General features: G+C 33.8%; 1 protein-coding gene across 1 annotated transcript in view; it reads left to right on the top strand.

Annotated features, from left to right (window-relative positions):
* The window catches only part of LOC129222930 (uncharacterized), a 51,359-nt gene extending 24,074 nt beyond the window's left edge, over positions 1-27,285 (top strand). The window contains exons 4-6 of the mRNA XM_054857490.1: positions 24,406-24,634; positions 26,914-27,049; positions 27,136-27,285. Coding sequence (XP_054713465.1) covers positions 24,406-24,634; positions 26,914-27,049; positions 27,136-27,285 — 515 coding nt within the window. The remainder of the gene's footprint in view (positions 1-24,405; positions 24,635-26,913; positions 27,050-27,135) is intronic.
* The last annotated feature ends 656 nt before the right edge of the window (positions 27,286-27,941 follow it).

The following is a 27,941-nucleotide window of genomic DNA, read 5'->3' as shown; positions in this document are numbered from 1 at the left end:
TTGTGCTGTATTAAGACCAATTTAGCCCTCTTATAAAAGTAGGGGTGTCAGAGCATTTTTTAAGGAATTTTTACTAGGCGACTCGTTTATCATTAAGGCTGTAACATTCCCAATAAATTTACCCTTTTTTCAACAAATGTGTGCTTATATTGTTGCCTCAAGGTGGTATTTCTGTATGTACTGTTTGTTCTGAGGTAACACTATAGGACTTCCGATTTAAGAGAAAGCCGATATGAACCTAACCGTAAGTATAATATTAACTCGGAAGTAAAAGGGGTCCGGGGGTTTCTCCCCCGGGAAATTTTCGAATTTGTAGTCTTAAAAACGCATTTTAGACGATCTTTGGTAATGTTAGGGGAGAAGAGGTTTGATGGCGCTCACTTGTCTATTTTTCGAAATTGTAGCTTTTAGAATGCAGTTTTAGACGATCTTTTTGATGATGTTAGAGCAAGGAGAGATTTGAGGGCCCATCCCAGGAAATTTTACTGATTTGTAATCTTTGAAATGCATTCTGTCTTTCGTAATATTAAGCGCTCGGGAGCGACCTCCTCCCCTCGGCCATTTTTCGAAATTGAAACTTGAAAAACGCAAACATTATGTCCAATAATGTTCAGGAGAGGGAGGTTCGGGGGTTTTCCGGAGGATTTTTTTTTGCAATTGTAGTGCTAAAAACGCAGTTTAATACGATCTTTTCGTGATGTTTTGTGGAGGAGAGATTTGAAGGCCCGCACCAAGAAATTTTTCTAATTTGCAGTCTTAAAGATGCATTCTAATTATCTTTTATAACGTTGGGGAGAAGAGGTTTGGAGAGCTCCCCAGGAAATTGTTTGAAATTGTAGCTCTAGAAAGGCTGTTTTAGACTATTTTTGGTGATGTTAAGGGGAGAAGAGATTAAAAGGCCCATTTCAGGAAATTTTTCTAATTTATAGACTTAAAAGTGCACTCTAAACTATCTTTGGTATAAGGTTAGGGGTTGAAGAGATTCTAAGCATAGGCGGATTTAAGACTAAGTTCCTGGGGGGGGGCAGGGTTGTTTTTTTAGCAACATTTTTATTGCCCCCCACTCTCATGTTTTTGTCTGTTTCCTGTGATGCATAAGTCCATGCGTTACTTTTTTGTGTGTCGTTTTCATTAATGCGTGTTTTCATGCTGTCCTTTTTGAATGGATCTAAAGAGAGGGAGCTGGTATCAAGAGTGACGCAGGGCTCCAATTTTAGGGGGCCAGGGGTTTCTCCCCTGGAGGAAATTTTGTAAAATGGATATAAAATTCTGCAGTTTGAAGCCGTATAAAGGTTAATTGTATAGTCATAGAAATTGATAACCAGATTATACAGTTATACAGTATTGTTCAAGTAAGTTGTCAGTATTTGTAAGAAACAGCCATTTTAAGTTTGAAAGAAAAAATAAACTATAGATTTCTCATTACAGCAACTTTTTTTTAATTATAAGTAGTGCAGAGAACGAAAAGGAATAAAGGTAGTGTATTTTTTTTCCCCTGGCTAAACAGATTAACAATATGCAGTAGAAGTAATTGGAGCCAATTGCTTAGGATTTTCAAAGACTTATCTAATTATTTTCAAGGACTTTAGAATAAATAAAATTATTTAGCGCACTTCATTTGTATACTTTCCAGTCTCTGATATTTTAATACTTGAGTGTAAAGTTTTACAGTCCTGCTCTAACTTTGTGATAAATAGCTATTTTAAATTTAAAAGAAAAATAACTATAGATTTCTCATTACAACAACTTCTATTCAGTTGCAAGTGGGACAGAAAACAAAGAGGAATAGAAGTAGAGTGTAATTTTATTTTAGGGCTAAACAGATTGACAATATGCAGAAGTAAGATAAAAGCAAGCAACACCAAAAGAATTTCTAAATTTTTGCATTTGGGATTGAATAAATAGCAAGATATGAAACATGTGAGTCACAAAAATTTATTTCAAATAATATGTTACAAACATGAGAACCATGATTTTTACATTTTTGATACAGGATGTGGCAAGGAGTTGAATTTGACATATTTTGCATTCCTCCCCCTCTACCATTTTATCGAAATTTTAAAATTTAAGGTTTATAGCAACACTTTTCCAAATATTCAAGGTTTTCAAGCATTTAAAAATGAAATTAGTTTTTCAAGCAATTTCCATTTTTTAAGGAACGAATCATGATTTTTTTTTGGGGGGGGGGGAGTTAGGGTCCCACTTCAAAGCAGGGGCCCTAAGCAATAGCTTGTTTACCTTATAGGCAAATTCGGCCCTGTTCGTAATTCACTCTTACCTGCAAATTTTTGCTTGATTTGTTTGTAATTTTTACGAAAATTCGTCATTTACGGTTAAAGGATTTTTACGATTTTACCAATCTTTGTTATGTTTTTATTCGGAACTCCAGCGCTCGAATACGCTACCTTGCGGTGATTTACAAAACTGCAAATGAAACTAAAACATTGCCACGTTGCGTTCCACGTGTGTCTGTTCACATAAACACATGCAGTTTGTTCTGAGTATTTATTAACGCAATCGGTGTGTCTTAGTTTGCTTTCAGCTACAGAAATTAATTCGTCCCTTAGTAGTATTCTCGAGCTTCTCAAAATAATGTTAGTTTTCATTATTTCCTTAATAATTGGTGAAAGCGAAAATTCTGGATTAACAAACTTGGATAACGTTATACAAGGTAAAAAAAATTATTGTTTTGTATGAATTCGTAAGAATATGGGGGGGTTTTTAATCTTAAATTAATTAAACTTACCATATTTTACAGCAGCATTTAGTTGGAACGGACAGTATGCAAAATATTTTCTTGAATATATTATCGTAGAACAAAATGAATAACCGAGAAAGAATTTACTTTATTCCTTTTATTCTCAGCTGAAAGGTTTCGCCAAATTTGTTTAGGGTTATAGTTTTAGTATAGTGAGAGGAAAGTAGCCTTGGCGAGATTTCGCGTTTTTAGTTAAACCATTTTTAATTTTTATCATGAGTGGAATAAAATGGTAGTAAGATTACAGAATTCGATAAGTGAAAAGAAATAATGGTCAATCAACTGAAAAGAAAACTACCACCATATATCCGTGAGAATTTTGTTGATGATTTGCATGACAAGGCACAATTAAATCGTAACTCAGAAATTAGAAAAATCGAAACAGAAAATTTTTAAATTAACCGATTCGGGAATTCGAGAGAAATAACACGGCTACAAATGGAAAACAATAAGCACTAGCCAAGCGAGGCAAAAAAGTATCATCTTCTTTCGATAACAATTTGTAATGTCATATTGAATTTTCTAGCATTAATTGTTATTCTTGTCAGGCCACAATTATTATTTAGTTTTATCAAGAATTGATAAATATCGAATTCAACATCGTGGAAATTAGCTGCTTAGAACTACGAACTACGTAGTTTGCATTAATCTTTGACGTTTAGTAATGCTTCTTGAATTCTCATTTCTTTCTACATGGGCCAGAATATCCACAAGACTTTGAAAATTAATTTAAAAAGAATAAAGCGAAAAAATCATACGTACGAACAAAAATCACAACACTTTTAGCATTTTCTTCGTTACCATGTGCGTTTGTTTTGGTTTTTAAGTCCGCCATTAGACAGTGACTTCAGTGCCCCCTATAGTTCGTTGGAGTTGCGAATAGACTTTTATAAAGTTTCAGCAAATTTTTCCAAAACTTTTGATGACTCAATTATTTAGATTTCTATAATGACAAGGTCTGACTCAATTAGACTTAGATGATTATGACTTACCTTACTTTTTAAACAGTATTTATAAAGTAAGTAAAATTGTACTCAGTAAAATTGTACTCTCCCTCTAAGTAAAAAGATTCATTTAATCAGAACACTCAGATAAGTGAAATTTATTCAGTTTGCGGTAGTATTTATTTTCTCTCTCTCTCTCTCTCTCTTAAAAAGAGAGAGAGAAGGAAAAAAACTATGTTTTTTGTTTTTTAGAATTTCGCAAAAGGCCAATTAATCTACTAAGAACATAAATATTATGCATAAATATACTTGAAATGTGGACACAAATCATAACGAGTAGATCGTTCTGTTAGCGCTAAAGGGGGGGAGGATTTTCCCTTCTTTGCTTTAGGTTCTAATTTGTTAAAATAATCGTCAATTATTATAAGTGTTGCAGCTTAATGTATAGCTCGTTTAGCCTATAATTTCATTCATATACTTGCCCAAAAGGTTTTTCGTCCTAAATAGTGAATTTTGACACATTTTCAACACCCCAGTGACAGTTACTATTTTTATTTAATGTTCGTTCTCCCCCCCCCCCTTTCTCTTTTCTCTCATCAGAAAAGGACATTCGCTTTTCTCTTCATTTTCATTGGACTATTCAAAAAAGAAAAAGTCATGATTTTTTTGTTTTAAGATTTTGGAAGATGTGTTGTTACTATATAAAGTCCTCCCCAAAACTGGGGGGCATTGCCCTTATGGCCCCCTCTAAATACACCCATGCCCTTCTGAACTATTCAAAAAAGAAAAAATAATATATATATATTTTTAAAATATTTGGAAGATGTGTTGTTACTATATAAAGTCCTCCCAAAACTGGGGCGCATTGCCCCCCCTCTGCCCCCCATAAATCCGCCCATGATTCTAAGGTCTACTCCCAAATTTTTTTCAAATTGCAAATGTAGGCAATCCATGATTCATGAGTAGACTTTAGAGGACCATCAAATTTTCGAAATTGAGCTCCAAAATGATGTTAGAGAGGGAGGAGTTCCTCCCCCAGAAACATATTGAAACTTAAATGCTTAAAACAAAATTTGTGCTGATCTTAAAAGATGTTGGCGAAAAGGAGAGGTAGAGGACCCTCCCCTCTGGAAACTTTCTGAACCTATAGCCTTCCTCAATGAATGGACTATTCCACACAAAAACAAATTTTCAATTCGAACCAGTAGTTCCTGAGATTAGTGCGTTCAAACAAACTCTTCAGCTTTAAAATATTAGTATTCGTATAAATTTTCCCGTTTTCATAACCTTTTTTGATTGCTGCTGCACTCCTATTAGTCATAGCGAGATGTTATATAGCCTATAGCGTTCCTTAATGGAAGGACTATTCAACACAAAAAGAATTTTCAATTCGAACCAGTAGTCCCTGAGATTAGCGCGCTCAAACAAACTCTTAAATTTTATATTGTTAGTTAATTAATAAGTAAAAATAAGACAACGATTTATATATATATATATATATATATATATATATATATATATATATATATATATATATATATATATATATATATATATATATATATATATATATATATATATATATATATATATATATATATATATATATATATAAATCTTCTGTGCGGACGTTTGTCACCATGAGGCTTTTTAACGGCTGGACCGATTTTGATCAAATTTTTTGTGTGTAATTAAATTGTGGCAAGCATGGTTTCGAAGCGCGATGGATCGAGTCGGAAACGTTTTTGCTAATCAATTAATTAATTTAAATATTGGATGGTTATATCTCCCAAATGATTAATTTTTATTTTAACCTATTGTTGAGCGAGAATTGAAATAAATATTTAACCCGTTGCCAAAGAACAATAAGAAAGCCAGCTATGCTTTTTGTAATAAAATTTCCTACTGTAACATGTCAGTTGAGAATAAGTAATACGTAGAGAGAAAGAAACCTTCATTTCTTAAAAGCAACGATTTTAGGTCCCGTTATATAATATTTAAAAGTTAAATACCAGAAGAATTCGGGTTTCTACCAAAACCTACCAAATGATCAGAAAGTACCGTACCTAGCAACATTTGTTTCTCAGCTCAAATCCATCTGAGTTTTTGCACCCATGTCAAGAATACTTTAAGGATTATCAAACTAATCAGTACATTATTAAAGAAAAAGGCGGTGGAAATTAAAGACGAAGCAAACTTTACTTTCCTCCAGATAAATTACAACAGGGTTCCCAACTGTTCCCAAAAGATCAGTGCAGTGGAAGATCTTTATCTTTGGCGGAAAGAACAAATTAGGCAATATATAAAGTTTTCAAAGTTTCCTTCAAAAGATCGGACCGCTCATCGGTCGGAGTTTGCTTCGCTCACCAATCGGCTGGATTACAGTATCGTGGTGGCTTGGCGAATTTGGCCGTAAACAATATAGTTGTAGGATTATTTGTTTGCAATTTAAAGCTACTGTTAATGCAATTTAATTGTATTTTTGGTTTATTTGACGAAATATTTTAAATTGCAAAGAATTGTTGTTGGTTTTACATCGGGAAGGGGAAGGGAGATGAGTGATTTTCGCTTATTTAGAGAACTGTTTTCACCTTTATCATTTTTTAAAACGATATCCTTTCGATTGTTTTATTCTTTTTCATATGGGTTATGTTGCAGCGGGATTTGCCGTTTACTATAAATGGAAAGTTAGTTTTTTACACTTAATATCTGAGGACAATTTTTATCCTTTGAGTATGGTGAAAGGAACAAATCATACAATCTACACTGGTGTGCAAAAGGACGAAGTCGAAAAATTGGCATATCAGCTGAACGAAGAGGCAGAGCGGACAGAAAGACCAATCAGGAGATTAAGTAAGGTGATGTACGGTAGCACATGCGCAGATATGCAGGCAGACGTAATAATGGGAGTGTCTGAGTAGTATAAAGCATGTTGTCGGTGTAAGATCAGTATTTCTGGCAAAGAGATTGCACGCCGTATAGCAGTTAAAATCACACCGAGTTGCTGCCTCAGCGAGAAATGGCGAATAATCAATCTGTTAGACGACATCTGGATGCTTTTACCCAAGGTCGAAACATTGGGAAGTTGAAGGAAAGCAGCAGTGTGACAAGTGTGGCTGCAGAGTACGGAATTGCTCACAGCATCGTTTCACGACTTTGGAGACAATTTCAAACTACAGGAACAGCTATATGGGGGTTCAGTAGTGGTCGTCCACGAGGAACCACACCCGCAGATGACCGGTATATTGTCTTACAGGCCAGAAGAAACAGGCGGCAGACAGCGGGAGAAATCACTAGACACACGACACAGGCGACTGGACGACCGATATCGCGTTTTACCGTGGCCAGAAGACTGCACGGTGATGGTCTGTTTGCACGACGCCCTATACGGTGTGTACCTCTAACGCCTGCCCATCGGAGAAGACGTTCTCTGTAGTGCCGGGAACACCGGAAGAGGAAATGAAATGGAGAGAGCAGGGAAGCCGCAATCATCCCCCGAACATCATGGAAAGGGACAGGTATGGAGGTCGCGGTGTTCTCGTTTGGGGAGGCATCATGCTTGGTAGTCGTACAAACTTTCACATCTTCGACGCAGGTTCAGTCAACGGGACTCGTTATTGTAACGAGATTCTTCTTCCATGTGTGCGTCTTTTTAGAGGCGCTATGGGTCCGCAGTTCCTTTTCATGGACGACAATGCACCATGTCATCACACAGTAGCTGCCGAACAGCTCTTAGAGAGTGAGGATATTGAACGTATGGATTGGCCGGCACGATCTCCGGATCTCAATCCCATCGAGCATGTATGGGATTTTCTAGGCAGACGCTTGGCAGCTCGTACCTTACCACCAATAACGATTCGGGAGCTTCGATTGGCGCTGCAAGACGAATGGGCAACAATGCCTAAACAACTCATTGACACCCTCATTTTCAGCATGGGCAGACGCTGTGGAACCTGCCTAGCAGTCGGGGGAGATCATATCCCCTACTAAAGACCGGATGTTTCTTGCTGGACACCCATCACAGGGATGTTTCGGCCTTCAGTCGCATTGCGCCCCATGCTACTTTTTCAATAAAGCTTCTTTTTATCCCTCTGATTTCTCTTTTAGTAAGTGTTGCTTACATTATTGTGCGTTCATGAGAAGAGACTTCGGAACGCCTTCCCGAAAGCAAAGCTAAGTTTAGCGCGGGGGTGATCGCTACCGCTTTCAATTCAGACAACCCTAAATTTGGCGGGCATTTAAATTTGTAAAAATGTCTTTGTGTTCTTTCCTTTCGTTTCTAGCTTCGCGTAATTGTCGTCTACGGGGAATCTATACTTTTTAAACTGAAAATTTCAGAACAAAAATATTGTATTTACAAAAAAAAGTAAGGTATTTTGTTTTCCGAATGAAACATTTCTATTAAGGATAAGCTTTCTGAATTTTGAACGATATCTTTTTAAACACTAACGTCCTATATTCGAAATTGCAAGTGCGCTGATGAAAAAAAAGGGGGGGGGGGACAGGAAAACTTCATTGCCACACAGACTGTGGCATTGAAATGCTTAAGGGTTGCGTTCGTTTTGAAGACTTAATATCTCTCTCTATCTCCCTCTCCCTTTTCTTGAGGGGGGGGAGTAACTCAGTAGCTCTTACGGGTTGGGTCTTTTTGATGCATCTGTATGGATTGTACAAAATTTCAGATCATATAGAGCGGATATATAGTCAGTAGATCTACAGTAGCAGTTATTTTTGAAAAATGATGAAAACATCATTCGAACAAAAGTTGCCCCCCCCCTCTCCTCCCCCCCCCCCCAAAAAAAAAGAAAACTTGGTTGAACCAAATGCGGGGACTGGGCAATTGTTCCAGAAAGGATTTACATGTGAGAAATAAAAGTAAATGAGAAAACAATAAAAAATCAATCTGAAATATTTAAAGCAATTGACTATTAAAATCAAGGCTATTTCTCTAAGTATTGCATGAATATTAATGTTTAGAAATATGTAATAATTTGCGATGCGTTATAAAAAGTGTCTTTGGTTTAAATACTGTTTTAAAATTATAGGTTCATCGGTTGGGTCCGGCTTAAGAGATGACGACTACCCCCAGGGCGAGTATTTTCAAGGCGGGGGGGGGGAGGTAACCAACTTCGTTTCTGGGGGGGGGGGGGGGTGAGGCAGAAACGAAGTTAGTTATAACACTTCAGTACACAGTAGCCTAACGTAAACACGGATTGTCCATAAAGGACGTTACACTTCACCTTAGCCTCTCCCCTCGTCACATCTCACGCAATGTTCGATGAACATATTGCTATAACGAACGCTTTTATTTGGACCAAAATATGTGAAGTCATATTTCTTATAATCCCCTCCTTCCCCCTTGAGACTAACTGTTCGAAGTTCATGAACCCCGAACCCTCTCTCCCTACCCCTTTCAAGCGTGACATCATTTGTGAACGACTCCTTAGGTTTGCTCTAAGTCACCAAAATCGCAGTAACAATTGTTTTAAGGGAAAAGATCGGCTCCCCCCTCCTTCCTGGATAGCTCTAGTCACAATTTGTTCATTATCATGTATGTTTTTAATAAAGAATCATATCGTACTCCGGCAAGGAAAGTGACACAATTCAAAATCTGGGATAACCGTACCGGCTATTGATTTAAAATCTAAATTTAGTGCTTTTTCTCGACACAAAAACCGCAAAGTTAGCTCACCTAAATGGTGCGCGAGGGGGGGGGGGCGTAGAAACGATTTCATCAATAATGACACATCATTAAAATTTCATAATTTGGAAGAATATTTTTCGAGCTTAAAGTATGCATTATGTATCTATACTTCAAAAACTAATTAATAAACATCACATAATAAGTTGAATACGCATATTGTAATGTTTGAGACTAAATCACTTAAAATTACTATTGCGTCAAACCTTAATTTTCTCCATTGCTGTTTTTTTTCTTGTGGTTGAGTCAGTTTCCTTGCCAGTGTGGTATATGTTGAACAACTGAATAGGTTGACTATAGCAACGTTTCTTGATAAAAATAACGCATTTTACATTCAGAGCCAAGAACGGATCCAGAAACTATTCAAGGAGGGGGCGATTGATTTCACACCCTTACCCTTTTATAAATTCGCAAACCTCCGCCCCCCTCCCCCATTTCCAAACACCATGAAAGATCGTCTTATTTCAGTTATTTTGGGAAGGGGAGGGACTTCCTTTTCTACAAAATTGCGGAGGAGTGTACCAAACCCCATCCCTTACCTTAACGCCATCAAAGGTGTCCCATTAAAGTTCCTCTTTTTTTTGGGGGGGGGGGACTTCAATTTTCCAATCTTTCCTGAGAAGAGCCCTTGAACCCTATAACCCTATTTAATATCATCTAAAATCTTCTAAAATTGAGTTTTTGGAACTTTGAAATACTTCCTATACAAAGTTCAGATCTCTATCAGTAATGTGTTAAGAATAAGATATGTGCTACACTTTCATTTTCCAGACAGCAAGAGCTTCGTCAAACTATTGAAGATAGGCTAAAACAGTTTTCAACTTCAGTATCAAAGACATGCCGTGGAAGAGTTCTGCATCTCGACTCAAGGAAGGGACGGTCGCCCCATCGCCCCTCCCTTGTGTCCGTCCTTGTTCGGATCTGTATTAGAAAACGGGCAACAAACTTTTGCCTATTTTATGATCCCCACACGTAACGCTGTTCCGTAAAAGTACTGGAAGAACTGAATTACTTTTAGAGTAATCGAAAAAACTTGAATAAAAAAAAGCATGTATATTTTTTCGTATTTAGAAAAAGAAGTAGGTTAAAACAGTAACATAAAACGTTGTTTCAGGCGCTTATTCAATTATTCTGTAGATAACCATATTGGCATGTGAAAAGCTTTAATTTTTGTTTTGTTCCTTTTTTCATTTCTGAAGAATAAAAACCATATTGGGAAAAAAAAAGTAATAAAGTATTGAAATGTGTCACACAGAGTGCAACTTAACTACTGAGGCTTCCAAAATTGTTCGCAGGCTTTAAATGTGTATGGTTAAAAATGAAGTGCCTAGGAATCGAAATAGTAGTTCAATACTTTTTCATACTGTCTCTACATGATTACATCAATTCAACATTTTTTTTTACAAAATATTAACTGTTTGAAATGGGACAAAAATGTGGTGACAGAGAAATATTTTCAGAAAAATTCGAAATTAAAGTTATCGTCTGTCGTTTTCTTTCTTTCTTTTTTTTTTATTTTTTATTTTTTCAATGCGGTGATAGTTAAAAAATCTTTTGGCATTAATTTTTGCTTGTTCACTTTACAAATCTACGTATTATTTTAAAAATGACTCGTATTCGCAAAGTAACAACAAACACAATTCGAAAACGCATTAATTCTTCATTAGATTCGAAGTAAAACAGTTCGAAATATTGCAAAAGTAGTTCATTTATCCCTAAGCACTGTGTAATATTTAATAAACGCTTTAAAGAAGAAAATCGGATCGAAAATAAGGTGAGAAATGATTGACCAGGAAAGTTAACAATATGCGATTAGAGATTTATAATTAGAATACCTATGAAAAACCCACGTTTGAGAGCTGTGAAAGTTTCAGCAGAATAGAAGGAAAAATTTTCCTTCCGATTTCACCTGCAACTGTTCACAGTGTTTTCAGAAAATGTTTACTTAGCGTGAAAGACAGAAAGTTTAGGATTTCCTTCGCAAAATCAATAATAAATTAACCCAAAACGTATAGAAATACACTGCAAATCTTAAAATACTCTTAAGTCGAACAATTGTCTTAGTAGCACACCTTTTTTTCGGGAAAGATTGTGGGAGGTAATTTCTTAGAAAATTATAGAACACTCATCTTCTTACAGCGCGATAACGATGGCCAATTGCAACCTTTCTCAGTGTTGATCTGAAGCCTCATCCCCAAAAGACGCATATAGAATCTTCCGATACCACGTGTTGGGGGCGTGGTCAAGTCTCAACTAGTGAAAAACGGACAATACACATGTCCTTACGTATTGGGGATCTTACGGTATTAAATGTGTTGATTTGGAAAGCTTTTGTACAAAGTTATATTGAAAAAACCGTCTCGTCCTTAATTTTTACACACCATTGTATGAAGATCTTTCAAGTACGCGAGAAAAAACAGTTAATAATAACTATTTTTTCTATTTTTAATAACTGCTCAGTAGACATTAGATCAATCAAGTTGTAATAAATATACGCATTCTGACACCAAGCAGCTTAAAACATTTTCATTTTACTAATTTTTTTCAACAGAAAGGTTCAAACACTTGATAGTATATTAAAATTTTAACATTTCAATTTATATAGTTTGAACAGAACAACGTCAGTCGGGTCCTCTAGTATATATATATATATATATTTAATAACAAATCATTTTTGGCATCGTTTAGGGTTTTCTCTGAAAAGTACCCTGAAATTTGCTTCATGGCTGACTCGAACCTTAGCCCACTGAATCGCGAAGCCCGCTGTTTGAGGTAGAGCCACCGTGGCTACGCATATTCTACTACTTGTTTAAAAAGAAGCGCATATGTCGTAGCGCGATGTTATATAGCCTATAGCGTTCCTGAATGGTAGGACTATTCAACACAAAAAGAATTTTCAATTCGAACCAGTAGTCCCTGAGATTAGCGGGTTCAAAAAAAAAGTCTTAAATTTTACATTGTTAGTTAAATAATAAGTAAAAATAAAACAACGATTCTTATAATATATATATATATATATATATATATATATATATATATATATATATATATATATATATATATATATATATATATATATATAATAAATCATTTTGGCATCGTTTAGGTTTTTCTTTGAAAAGTATCCTGAAGATCGGTAGGGCATTGGACTCGGGGCCGGAGGGGCTCGGGTTCGATCCCCGCTGGTCGAAGACCCACCGTCGTCATTAAAGGGGACTGGGCGACGTTAAATATGCTCGTGGTCTCAATGTCCTCCAAGTGAAACGATACCTCTGGGGTGCTAGTACCAGGTAGCTATTAGCTCTTGGACTAGTTCTAAATTCTCATTAACTGTTCGATCCGGTGATGGTGCTGCCATCTATCGGTATATAAAATAATGGAGGCAAGGCACTAGTATGCAGACCTCGACATAAATACAGTTGAAGTCAGTTGTGACTCTTGAATAGAAATAGAAAAAGTATCCTGAAATTTGCTTCATGGCTGACTTGAACCTTAGCCCACTGAATCGCGAAGCCCGCTGTTTCAGGTAGAGCCACCGTGGCTACGCATATTCTATTATTTGCTTAAAAAGAAACGCATGTGCCGTTGTAGTTAGTCATCTAGCTTAGAGTCCCTAGGCACACTACTCTAGCATTCACATGCAGCTAAGACCAGCCAAGGTTTCATTGACATGCACTGCTCCCTTCATATTATTCTCCTAACGCAACTTTTAAAAAAGTCTTCGTTTGTGGAATGGCAACACGTCACTTTGTTTTGTTTACAACAACAATAGAAGCGACAGCGATTTAGCGATTTCTTCAAACATGTGGTCATATGTTATCCGTATAAATGGAAATAAACCCAGTAAATGAGATATGGTTTTCAAAACTTCAGTCTGATGAAAAAGATTCAACCGATCCATTTCAATTAAGCGGTGCACATGATCGACATGTGTTTGGGAAACCAAGAGAAATAGGATTCTTTTCTATCGATTCAAGCCGGCAATTGTTAGAGAACAAAAGTCAAATGAAATATTTAGTTTTTCCTCTGAAAATGCGCGATTTGGAAATTGATCTAAATGTTAATTGTAAATTGGATGTTTTTCATTATTACAATACAATTGAAAAAATGTATCAAACATTGAAGTGGCTATCGCGTAACCAGAAGAAACTCCAGACACTTTCGAAGTTTGTTTGTTTTTCTATGTTGCTTTATTATCATATTATTTATAAATTAAATGAAATATTGTGTTTTAAAATATAGTTGTCTTTAATCCTAAATAAAACACTTGAACTCTTTTTAACACTACCACGGTTAATACGAAATCACGGCTAAAACTATAATTAAATTTTGTTTACTATTAAATTACATTAAAAATGTTACAGATAATACGAGACCAAAATGACTTATTAAGCTTATATATTATTATAAGCTTCGGTTAAAACAAAACTTCTGACCTCTTCCTGGGAAAAATATTGATGAGTGCTTCAATTTTCTTTTTCAACAATTTTATATCACTTTAGAAAGCTCTCCATGAATTCCTTAATCCTGTCAGTAACTTCCAACCATTTTCTTTTATTCAAGTAGTGACAGTTATTCAACCATTTCCGGGTGGTGTAGCACTGAAATTTTAAGTGAAAGTGAAACTGCTGTCAACACAGGCATTATCACCCAATTGTCCTTTATATCACCTGCCTCTTCTTAATCTTGAACATACACCCCCAAGTTCATACTTGTTAGCTCTCTAGGGAGTGGAAAATATTCTGGGCTGCATTGTGGGTAGCCAAGGCCTGTTATTCTGAAAGAGTTTAAACTCATTACACCTGTTTAGTTTTGGACAAGTCATTCTGCTTGGAGATAAAACTATCTATCATTTCATCTGAGTAAATACCACCTATCCCCTTATTATCACCTTTCTTCGAATGGTTCTTCAGTCATCGCTAAAAAGATTTTGCACAATAAAAATTACTATCCGACTATTTCTGACCTTCTATTTAGTATCTCCTAGAATTTCAATAAAGCACGTTATTTCATGCTGTAAATAAGCTTAGCTTTTTCTGGTTCATCCAAGAAAAAATTCCGTAGTATCTATCCTGTCTGGCAGTCCAACGTTTCTTACGAACTGAATGTTGCTTTATTTGGTAGCCCATTAAAAGCTGAAAATGGCAAGCATAAAAAGAAAGGCACTAACAATTCGTGAAAAGAACCTTATAAATGAGTTACAAAGCAGTTCTGTTTTAAATTTACATATTTATTTTTCCCCATTTTACTTATTCAGCATGGATATGAATAACTGTTAATAAGAACAAATTTGAATTTTTGGCATTTCGTATTACTGACTCAACTGTAGTTAGATATTTTAAGGTGTCATGAGTGGGCAATTACCACCTCCCCTGCTTTAACAAATTAATGTACTTACACGTAAGTGGCCACAATTTTGTTATTTTTTGATTGAATTTTTTCATACCCTTTGACCTCTCCTAGAAAAATTCGAAAGAAGGGGCTTGCATAACCAATGAAAATAGCAAATGCATGAAATAGAGTTTAAACAATGTAGCATTAAAATTCTCATACATATTTATGCTATGTGTTCTGCATTTAAAAATTAATTTTTCAGATTATTCATGATGTTTTTATTAATTATGGAATATTCTATGTGTTAAGAGAATAATTGTTTTTGTTCCTTAGCTAAGATAATAAAGGCATACAATACAGTACAATTAAAATATTGTTAGCATATTATAATTTTACTTATGAATAAAAAAAACAGCCATTCTGATATAATTTATCATACATTCTGTGTTTTAAAATTTATTTTCCAGAGATTATTAGGCTAATTTTCTTTTGACAAAATCTTTAAAGTTTCTTTTCTTAAGACCAGTACAATATATTTTGTTAGGGTTTGTTTCATTTAAAAGGTTATTTTTTTTCTGTTTGCTGGACAAAGTTACTGTAGCCTTAGATCAAGGTTCGAAAATATCATGATATTTTCTACACTATCCGATATTTTGCTATATATTGGATATTCAGCATAAACTAAAGTCTTCAAAAAATAAATGCATCCTCAAATCGCTCTTTATTTTCTTATATTATTTTTTCAATATGTAGACTTAAAATTAAGGTTTCTTTCATTATTTGTATCTAATATTTCATTTTACATTTTAAATAATTTTAACGGAGTTAATATAGCATTTCTGTTTTACTCATTTTTCTTCTGTTACCTACTTTTACACATAATTCAGAAATGAAAAATATTTATTAATCTGTGCATTTTCTTTTTTTTTTCTGACTAATGTTTAATATTTAACTAAGCACTTTTAATATGAGTTAAAATTGTCACATTACTAATACAAATGTGACAACCAGCAACAGGCTCTTGACCCACCTAGGCTGGTCCTAGTAGATTTATTAGTCCTCAATGAAGATCAATGGCCCGCTTAAAGCTATCCACCCCTTTGCTCATTACCATCTCTTCCGGTAAGCTGTTCCAAGTGTCCACAATCTTACTAAAGAAGTAGTTTTTCCTAATTTCCAGGTTAGCCTAAGATTTGAATAGCTTAAAACAATGCCCCCTTGTCCTACTTTCTGTGCAAAAATTTAATCATTTAACATCATTCATTTTGATAAATTTAAACAACTGAATCATGTCCCTTCTGACTCTCCTTTGCTCCAGGCTATACATATTAAGCCTATTAAGTCTGGTATCATAATCTAAATCTGAAAGTCCCCTTACTAGTCTAGTTACCCTTCTTTGAACCCTTTCCAATACACAAATATCTTTCCTCAGATAAAGGGACCAAAAGTGCACAGCATACTCCAAATGGGGTCTTACTAAACTCCTATATAAAGGCAGAAGAATCTTCTTAGATTTTTGTAGTAAGTTACCGCCCTAAGGTAGAAATACTAAAAATACACCACCAGCTCAGTTATTCCAAGTACGAAACTGCAGTCCTCGTGTGGAATAACTGAGCTGGTGGTGTATTTTTAGTACTTCTTAGATTTGTTTGAAATAGATCTATTAATAAACTTAAGGCTTTGTTACTTGCAATGCTGCATTGTTGACTAAACTTGAAGTCCTGATTTATTAAGATACCCAGGTCAATAACATTTTCTGCCTGACTAATGATTGAACCTTTTAAACGATAACTTGTATGCTTATTTCCATGACCTAAGTGTAGCACCTTGACATTCCCCTACATTAATTGCAATACGTCGCTTGTCCGACCACTTAGTAATATGATCTAAATCCTATTGAATCTTTTTTACTTGTTCTTCATTTTCCAGGATCCCCATGACTTTGAAAATCATCAGCCAAACAATTCATGCTTCCAGAAATATTTTCATTGATGTCATTCATAAAAATAATAAACAAGGGAGGGCCTAAAACTGAACCCTGAGGAAACCCGCTTAAAACATCACATCATTTAGAATGGTTTCCCTTCGCAACTACTCTTTGTTTCCTTCCAGTCAGCCAATTTCTAACCCGAAAGTACAGTTTTTCCTCCGATTCCTATATTAGATAGTTTGCTGAGAAGAGCAACATGTGGTACCTTATCGAAAGCCTTTTGAAAATCAATATAAACAACATTCACACACTTTTTGTTATCTAATCTAAAACCAAGGTAACCTTGTCGTAGAAATACAATGAATTAGTAGCACATGATTTTTTTACCTTTCCTGAGCCCATACTGCAAACTAGTCAACAGACTATTATTCTCTAAGCAATTCATAATCTTAATTTTGATCAAAGTTTCAAAAATCTTACAAACCACTAAAGTTAGACTTACAGGTCTCTAATTCCCAGCACTACCATTAGACACATTCTTGAAGAGCGGCACTATGTTAGCCAGTTTCCAGTCCTCTGGCACTGTCCCCAAGTTATAAGAAACATTGAAAATATTTAAAATAACATCAACTAATTCCTCTGAACATTCAACTAAAATTTTTGGATAAATATTATCTGGTCCCGGAGCTTTAGTTGCTTTATTTTTTTTCAAATGAAATAGAACCTCCTCCCTGGAAAACACAAAATCTTCAAGCTGCATAATAGCTAGTGTCAACTGTTGAGATACAGTTATCCTTAAACACACTGGAAAAAAGTTATTAAGAACATTTGCAATAGCTCTATTATTTTGGATTAAATTTCCATGCTCATCAACCAATGGCCCATTTTGACTATTTCGTGCTTTCTTAGAATTAGTGTAAGCAAAAAATCTTACAGGATTCCTGTCAATGTTATCTGCTAGCCCCTTTGCTCCAATTTCCTTTTCCAAATCGGTACCATATACTAAAAATTTCGTCTTGCCTTACAGTACTGGATCCTATCTGCACTGTGACTAGTTTCTTTAAACTGAGGAAAAGCCGCTTGCTTATAATTTAGAGCTTCTTTAATCTCCCTGGAGAACCACATAGGCCAAATTTTAGTACCAACACCTTTTCTCCTAAATGGAACATAATCCCCAACCGTTTTTGCTAGTTTTTCCCTAAATTCTGTCCACTGCTGATCTACATCGCTATTTTCCAATCCTGACGAGAAAACCTCTTTCAAGCTCTGCCTAACTGCAACAAAATCAGTGTTACTGAAATTAGGCACAAACATAAAATTTTCAACTTTGTACACTTCGAATTCAATCCGGAACCTAATGCTGGTATGATCCCCTACACACAACCACTGAACAGAACTTCCTACACCACAGAAAACTAGATCCAAAATCACCTCCTCTCGAGCTCCCTGAGTGGCTGAGTTGCAACTTGATCTAAGAAACAGTCACCAATTACTTTTAAAAATTCCTCTTCTCTGCCATTACTAGGATAAAAATTAGTCCAGTCAATACCCGGAAAATTGAAATCCCTCTTTATGATGACGGATCCCGTACTGGACATGTGACTAATAATACGATACTGTTCATCTTGTCCCTGGCTTGAATTAGGTAGCCTATAAATGTTTCCAAAGAGCAATTTTTTGCCCTTATTGCTCATCAACTCCAGCCAAACCATATCAATATCAGTAGGTTTATCATTTATGACGCAAATAAAATTGTCTCCAACATAAAATAAAACCCCTCCGCCTCTTTTGTCTACTGTATCTTGTCTAATCAAATTATAACCAGCAATATGTAATACATCTATATCAAATTTAGTAGCCCATGTCTCTGTAATTCCAATAGCATCCAACTTCTCATCTATAATTATGCTTTTCATCTATATTATCTATAATTATGCTATTATTGTGCTTAATAATTTTATGAATCTACAGATGCATTTACTGGCGGAGTACTGGCACAAGCTGCCCAAACATCTCAGCCATGACGTCATAAATAACTAAGGGGCAGCAGGGCCGTGCTTAGGGGGTGGCAAACTGTACGGTTGTATTTGAAAAAGATAGAAATTTTCTCTTTTTATATTTATTTCTTTATTTTCACATTTTTACTTTCAACAGAAATTTCAAACTTTTAATTTTTAGTGAAAAAATTTAAGTTATCATGCAATAAATTTCTTTAGTGTTATGTATTTTTGTTGATCAGTTTGCAATATTTGATATTTTTCACCGTAGTCTCATTGTCTTAACTATAGCTTATGAACAATCTAAAATATAATTGTTTTTATTTTAATATATACATGTATTTTTTGTGTTTCATTTCTTCTATAATTGCTGGTATAAAAGTAAGTGAAACATGGGTGGATTTCGGTGGGAAGCAGGGGGGGGGGGGCTGTGTGTCCTTTCACTTTGAAGGACTTTACACATGGTAACAACACACCTTTCAAAATCTTAAAAGAAAAGACCCAAGACTTTTTTTTTGTTTTTTTAATAGTTCAGAATTAAAATGAAGAGATAGCGAATGTCCTTTGCTAAGGGGGGAAACAAACACCTTGTACTGTATTACAAGTAGTTAAGCTGTCACTGGATTGTTGAAAATGACTATTTTGAACTGAAAACCATTAGAGAAAGTATATAAATGAAAATATCCGCTGAACGAGCTATGCATTCCATTGCAATATTTAAGTAATCAACAAATATTTCAACAAATTAGAAGCTAAAACAATAAATTAAAAAAAAAAAAAAAACAGATTTACCTATAAAATAAGCAAGCTATAGCTTAGGGCACCCACTTTGTTGAAGGTTTCCTCCTCCTCCGAAAATTTCATGATTTGCTCCTGAAAAATGTTCAATACTTGAAAAAATAAATTTCATTTTAAAGTGCTTGAAATCCATGAAAAGTTGGAAAAGTGGATAAAAACCGAAAATTTTAAAATTTATAAAAAAAATGGGTGAGGGTAGATGGAGAAATGCCAAAATTAACAAATTCAGCTCCTTGCTACATCTTGCATTAAAAATGCAAAAATCATGGTTCTCACGTTTCTGTAACTTGCGATAAATTTTTGCGACTCACATGTTTCATATCTTGCTGTTTATTTAATCCCAAATGCTGTATTCTGGAAACTCTTTTTTATTTCTTGCTTTTATCTTACTTCTGCTGCATATTGTTAATCTGTTTAGCCCAAAAAATATGTATGACACTAACACTACATCTATTCCTTTTCGTTTTCTGCACTACTTGTAATTAAAAGAAAACTTGTTTTGATGAGAAATCTATAGTTTTTTCTTTCTTTTAAACTTAAAATAGTTATTTCTTACTAAGTCAGAACAATACTGTAAACCTGTACAATCTAGTAATAAATTTCAGAGATTGGAAAGGGAAAATGAAGTTCCTTATAATTTTAATTTTTCTAGAATCCTTAAAAAGAAGTCTTTGAAATTCCTAAGCAAAGTGTGCTTCAATTTATTTCTTACTATCAGTACCCGCACCGCTTTGCCCATAGTAGACAATTAAAAGGTCATTTGGTTAGCTTGTATATTTACAAATGATGGATGATGAATTTCTCGCCAATTTGCTATGTTCATTTGCTTGCCCATGTCATGATAATTTGCTCGACCACATTTGGTAACTTGCTCCTCCAGGTTATGATAACTTGGTCAGTAAAATGTTCTTAAAATTGAAATAGAAAAAGAACAAAATTGAATTTTCAAAAAATCACATCCCCATGCTACAAACTAATTATCTGACAAATTTCATGAAAATCGGCCGATCGGTTTAGGCTCTATGCGTGTCATAGACATTCAGCAGAGATCCGGACTTTCAGCTTTTTATTATTAGTAGTAAAGATCAAATGTATAAATTATGAATTATTGTCCAAATGGGCAGCATGTTACTCTCTTGTTACCTATTTTCTAACTCTGTGCACCATTTCTTTTAAAGCGTGTTTTTTTAAAATCCATTATTTTGTATTTTATTCATTGTTGTATATTTGGGTGGGTTGGAGGCGTGATCAAAAAATAATTGAATTGAACCGACAGACGATGTAAGGAAATAACAATGCATAATATTCTCTTCTCCCTCACTTTTTCTCTCTGCTGTCATTGATTTGTCGACGCAAAAACAATTTTTACTGCGTATAATCGTAATTTGCAAAAGAGTATATTTATATTTGCCTATTTTCCCCCAAGGTTTTTGCAGCTCCAATTATTCCTTATAGGGATAAAACATGCAGAATTTTATACCTATATTACAAAAATTACCCCCAGACCCCTGAAAATTGGAAATATTCTATACCCCATTTAAAATGGAGCTCTGCACCACTCTCTTGATACTATTTCCTCTCTTAAGTACAATTAGAGAAGGACAGAACAGCACATTAATAAAACGACACAAAAAGTCTAGCATGGCCTTATGTATCACAGGAGGAAAGAGTACAACATAGTAAAGAGCAAGGGGTGGCGTTAAAAAAATGGCCTTTTTTGCTACCGACAGAAAAGTTGTCCGGACTACAAAAGATACCCAAAACTTGAAATAGCTTAGGGCCACGGAAAGACTAAATCCCGCCCGTTCTTCAAAATAAATAAATAAACCTGCTAATGAAATGTGTTATGTTTTAGAAGTGAATAAGTAACAAAAATGATTGTCTTTTGACTATTAAAACAAAATTTCGCACAGGGCCGCTAAAACTCTAAGCACGCCCCTGAAGGGCAGAGCCTGAGCAGTTGTGCTCTGAACATCACTTGGGACATTTCAGGGGTTTAAAGCCGATAACAACATAGCAGATAACAGCAATGACATATTGTTGATAGCTCAGCAATTACTCAAAAATAGTAGTGATTCCAAAAGAAGTTCGCCGTTCTTTTTTTTTTTTTTTTTGCAAACACTGCTTTTTGCATACTACAGGGAACAAGGAGAGAGTTTTTTCTTTTTTTTTGCACTATTTAGTTAAATGAATAAAGCAGTTTTTTGAATGATCTTCATTTAGATTAGAAAAGGAGGTTAAAATAGAGACGGATAAGAAAAATTAGAGATAGATCGTGCAGCAATTTTGATGTAAAAAGGTGAATGACACAAAACGCAACTGGAAATAGGTATAGAAAATATGAAAAAGATAATATTTTGATTAATTAATACCGCTACCAAATTTATTTAAACAACCACTGTAGGCGCCGAACTTTGCGTAAAAACGGGGGGGGGGGGGGGTGTTAAAACTCAACAGACTTCTTTTTGGTGCTGTTTCATATGTTTCAATTTTAAAGCCATTATTGTTTATAAAATTTTAAAATGTTTTTTTTTCTCCCTTTGTTACACATTTGTTCATACCAAGAAATGAAAACATGACCAAAAATCATCCGAACAATGATACAAACTAAAATAATAGCAAAAAAAATGATTACATTATTAATCAGGTATACCTATCCTCCGAAAGAGGAATAGCCCCGCCCCCTTCCCAAATACTAAGGAGCAACCCCATAAAAGCCCAGAAAAAGACTGCTTGAAAGGCACACCTGCTAAAAATTTCATTTCATACTCTGAGCCATGAACACCCTGTCATGGGCACCATTGCACATATTTGAAAAAAAAAAAAAAAAACTTTAATGGTATACATCTGTTTGAATAGAATTGGTTAGATGGAGGTATTGTTATTATTCTTATCAGAATGAGATTTTTTATTTCAAAGTTTCTAACAGTACAATAAATGTATTAAATTATCTTTACACGTTAGGGATTTAAATGTCCGCCATCACAATATTATTTTCGCAAATACTATCTGTGCACCTCGTAAACCCCTAGGGGTTTTCAAACCACCGCTTCGAAATCAATTCTCTAGTAAAATAAGCATAGCTAGGAAAATGTTACCTTTAGTAGTTCTCAAACACTTTGTTTTTCTTTTTTGCAGGAAAACTGATTTTGTTACAGTTAGAGGTGCACTAGTGAAAATTATGTGTACACCCTACTTAAAAGGTTGTATCCGCCCTCAATGGGAAATCTGTGCAACAAGATATGAAGGAGTCATATATTTCTGTGCAATAGATTCAGATGAAGACATAGAAGAAAATAAAAATGCAACTCCTAAGCAACTCATGTTTCAGTCATGGGGTTATAAATTTGAACAATATATGACAACCAGTAATTATTTTTCTTCTAAAATAAAAGTAGAACAATTGTAAAGTATTTTTTAAATGTTTGGTATCTGCTTCTAAAATCTTTATCATGCAAATATGTAAAATATGTTAGTAAGTTGAAAAGATACTTTATGGTTTATATAAGCTACTATACTTAAGCATTTTAATACTATTAACTATTATTCTTAAAACAAAAGTTATACCCATCAAATCATTTTAGATTTAAGTCAATCCAGGCTGATGTTTTTATTTTCAATCCCCATTTTGTCCACAAGCATTTGGAAAGGGGGGGGGGGATTTCTTCATTTCTTTGAAAAAAGTAACATTTTTGTGATTTTTATTTCTTAAATAATGCACTTAATCACATCATATAATGAAGAATATTTTTAGTTGTCAATTCTGAAAGCTTTACAGTGTATAACTAGAGCAAATTATGTAAAAATAAAACATTGAAAAATACTTCTTACTTTTAATCATTTTTTTCTTAAAAAGAGGTGAAATTAAAGCTAATAAAAAAACTACATTCAATATTCTAAAGATAATGCAATTTTGTTGATGTAAAACATATTTATTTTTTTATAATTTTAGCCTTACATGAGTCAATAATTTGAAGTTATGAAAATGGAACCAAATTAAGACTTATTAATTTACTTATTTAATCTAAAATAGTATTACAGTAAAACCCCTCCTAACAGACACACCCCTCTTATGTGGACAATTTTTAATTTCTCAATTCAAAGGCAAATAACATTATAAACCCCTCTCCTGCAGACACACCTCTATTGTGGACAAAAAAATTTGTCCCATTAGTGTCCACATTAGAGGGGTTTTACTGTATTTATAATAATTAGTTTATAAATTAATGCAATTACATATTTTGAAACTATTCGAGTTACTATGTCGCTCTACTTATGACGACACTTCCTTCTAAAGTTCAAAGAGTGATGTGACAACAAGGTTTGACTGTGTCACCATCATATATATTTCACCCGGAGAAAAAAGTTTTGTACAACATCAACCAACATGCAATCCGTACTGTTTAACATGTAAGCATATGGATTTACTACCTAAAGTGTGCTGAATTTAAAAAACCGATTGAAAACAGGTCTTAATCCAAGAAACAACACAGTTTGTTAGAATTCTTCTGTAAATTAACAGTGCTTATAGATTAAATAGTAGAACAACTGTAGTACTGTAGTATAGATGAAATAGTAGAACTGATTAAGTATTGTATCGATCTCATTAAAAAAGTCTTACAAAACTATAATTTTTTTACTAGGGGGCTCGATCCCCTGCTTGCTGGCGTTTACCAACCCCTGAAAGTTGCTTCACAATCGTATTTGGTTCATAAAGATTTAAATAATCTTTTAGGAAGACTCATATTAAAGTACATGCTACTATTATAATAAAATAAAAATCCCCCTTAGACAATTAGAGGGTGGTTTCTAACCTATCATACAGGGGGATTAAATTTTTTATATTTTAATTTTCAATAAATTCTCCATAAATTATCTTTTATAAAGAAAAGTGATTTTTTTATAGGGAAAAAAATAGTATTAATTAGTTCTTGAATTTTCAGGTGAAATAGGAAGTAAACCAGATGTATCATCAACAACTCATCAATTGGAGGAGTTTTGCATCATGCTTGAAAATATCTTTAACGAACATACTCTTATATACAAAGCCGAAGTGGATGCTGTGATACCTTACAGATATCCAGGTCCAGGATCTGGTGATACTTCATGCTACACGGAGCTGAAAACTTCAAGGACGCGTACGAGAATCAGTGCAGAAATGTATTTCTATCGGTATGATTCAAAATTTTTCCTGGCATTTTTTTTTCAAGGTCTTGTTCATTTTGACTTTAATTTTTAATACAAAAGTATTTTTTTATTGCTTGAGGGTTTTTTGTTTTGGGTGAGCATAAAAAACATCGCCAAACAATGGCTTAAAACCAAATAAACTATAATTGAACTTTATATTAAAATAATAATAATATAGTTTTATTACTGAAACTTGCTGTTAACCATACCTATTTTAGATGTTTCATGGAGTGAAATGAGTAACCATACTCGCTATTTTTATTGAGACTTAATCTTAGGGATTTTGTGGGTGTTTTTTTGTGTTTGTGTGTGTGTGTGTGTGTGTGTTTTTTTTTTTTCTTTTTTTTTCTGATACTACGTTTTTTTCTCCTGCTTTGATTGAAAGAAATTAAGTAACAAATTAAACTCAAAATTTCAATCACACTAAAAATTCTTACTGGATGCTGGATAGCAAATCTATTGCCAATTTGCTATGTTCTAAGTTACGATAATTCCCCCAAAAGTTGAAAATGCAATAAATCTGCCAAAAAGGAAATAAAATAGGTTGTCAAGAAGAAATCCATTTCATTCGACTTGTATGGAGAATATTCATTATCAATCATTTTTGCATACACTAATCTTAAAATGGAATAAACTAACAACTAATGATAATACACAAAACCAAGAGTTACTACTAAAGAAGTTACAACTGAAATAAAAATATAAATTGATTTTAAACAATCAATGCTTCAGATGATAAATATTAATTGAGGAAGTGAGAAGCAAAGGGATGTAAGTGGATATTTTCAAGTTTTGAGTAAAGCGACTACAAAGATAACATCCTATGTAGGCTTTCATTGATTTTTTTTCTAAATCATGCTGTACAGCAGCTCCTTCCAGGACTACTCGTACTACCTCTGGCCCCAAGACAGAGGAGGGGCTCACCTACCATTTGTACTCGTAATCTCCAAATTTCTAATTTTGTCACTTACATCCCTTTGTTTCTCACTGCCTCAATTGGTTCCTACAAAGGCTTTCAACATAAAATAATGTTTATCATGATATTTAAAATAAATTAAAAAGGTGGAGTGTTAACTGAAATTTGTGTAGCATTACAACTTTTAGAAACCTACAGTGAACATCTGATTGCAAAAACTTTTTAATTTGTCAAAACAAATTCAAGTTTACCTTTCTTTTTATGGGCTATGTTTCCCAATGTTAATTCTTTACTGAAATTGTGCTATTCAGTTTAGTGTGAGTTGCTAATTGATTTTGCCCATTGTTCTTTTTTGTCATAACAGTGTTTTCGTGAATGACATGCTTCAAATCTTTTAATCGGAATAATAAATTATCCTGCATTGTTTGCTTTGTTTTAAATGAAAAAGTTATGTTTATGTGTATCTTTTTACTTTTATTAATTTATTTTAAGATTTTTTAATGTTAATAAGGGTGAAACAGACAGCTTCATAATTTTTATAGGGGTATCTGCCACACCACGATGAAACCTAAAAATACAGAGAATTCAAAATTCAACAAAATCATTGGGAATTTTGAAAAATACTATAAAAACCTGGAAAGTGCAAAAAATGTTACTTTTTTAATGTTTTTAATGGCAAAAATCAATGCCCACCTACCAAAAATAAATAAATAAATAAATAAAATAAAATTTTAAAAAATGGTAATTTTACTTCAAAGGTTTTTTTTTTTTTTTTTTTCAAGTATTAAAATTTTTAACATAAAATGTAAAATTAAGGTTTATTTGATATGCATCTCAAATTTTATGCTCATTTAAGGACCATGAGATTAATCATAATATTGATTTGTTGTGCTCAACTTTGCACTTTTTATCATGTATAAGGTTCACAAAATGAATGATTAAGAGAAATCTTTTTAAAAAATTAAATATTTAGTCACCGTACTGTTATTTCAGTTTTAATTAATTCTTCTTTCCTTCTCTTTATTTTTTTTTTTTCTTCCTGTGATGAGACTATCAAGATAATTAATGTTCTTATACAACTATTAGTATTCACTCGTTATTCGTAAAGCTGAATACACACAGGGAATTTTCCACCCAGAATTGAATGACAACCCTGAAGATGTTTATTCATTTAAGTTTTATCCCTCTTATAATTAGGTACTATTTTACACGTAGTCACCACAAATATCCCACCAAAAATACCCATCAGTGACTGAATTAAATGAATCAATTTACCAAGGTTTTCAAATTTAATGCATCACTAGTTATTAAGTTTTTTTTCAGTTTTATAGTTTCTTTTGTTTTACAGAAATAAATTACTAAACTGGTGGACACAATCTTACTTAGCTGGCATTCCTGAAGTGATTTGTGGAATGAGAGATGATTTGGGTATTGTAAATTCATTGGAAGTTATCAGAATCAGTAATATGCCTAATTTGGCTCAGGTAAATGCTGTTAACAATAACATTTAAATTTAAAGGTCTACGTGCATTTTTTTACATGTTTTTAAAACATAGCAATTAAATTTTAGGGATTTTGGTCACCAGACGTTTGCTTACACTTCTGTGATTACTTTTTGAACTACCTTAAGAAAACAGTGATAGAAGATGATCCCAAGTATATATACTATTTTCACTTTATTTCACTTTCAATGTTAAATCATACAGTGCAATACCTTTAACTTTTATTTAGAACTTTTCAATCCAAAAGGATTGAATACTTATATCATAAAAATACTTTTAAGTGTAAATGGAAAGCAAAATTTTTCTCTGGCATTCGAACTACAGTCTGTACACGGATGATATGGAATTGGCAAATGTCCAGTTAGGATGAGTCTATCTGAATGAGGAGGAGAAGTAAAAATCTGATGTGCATGCTCCGTTAATTTCAATATGACTCTGCTTAATTTAGAGGCTAGTATCCCTGAAAACTAATAGATGCGTCCATTTCCGCCTGTAAACCGGATGTTTGTCTTTCAATCTCATCAGTGGTCAGAATGTGCCAATGATTTTCAAACTTAATTGATTGAATGTGGGAAATAAATATAACATTAAAAAGCATTTATTTGCAATTGCATATGCATGTTTCAGGGTTGTGCAGGAACTTCTTTCTCTTTGCAGAAGAAGTGAGCTTTTGAATGAAATGACATTTTTATCCTTAAGCTCAATTTTTTTCCATGGAAAATGGGTTCATTGTAACGCAAAACATGCCTGCATTTTATGGAAAGTTAGTTCATTTTAACATTGCATTTTTATCTTCAAATAAATTCATGTTTACTTGAACTTTTATTCTTTATATACAAAAGAAATATTTATGCTTAATTACTAAGCTTTTTTC

This window comes from Uloborus diversus, chromosome 5 (assembly GCF_026930045.1).
Source record: "Uloborus diversus isolate 005 chromosome 5, Udiv.v.3.1, whole genome shotgun sequence".
Lineage (NCBI taxonomy): Eukaryota > Metazoa > Arthropoda > Arachnida > Araneae > Uloboridae > Uloborus > Uloborus diversus.
This window is presented reverse-complemented; position numbering and strand designations above follow the sequence as displayed.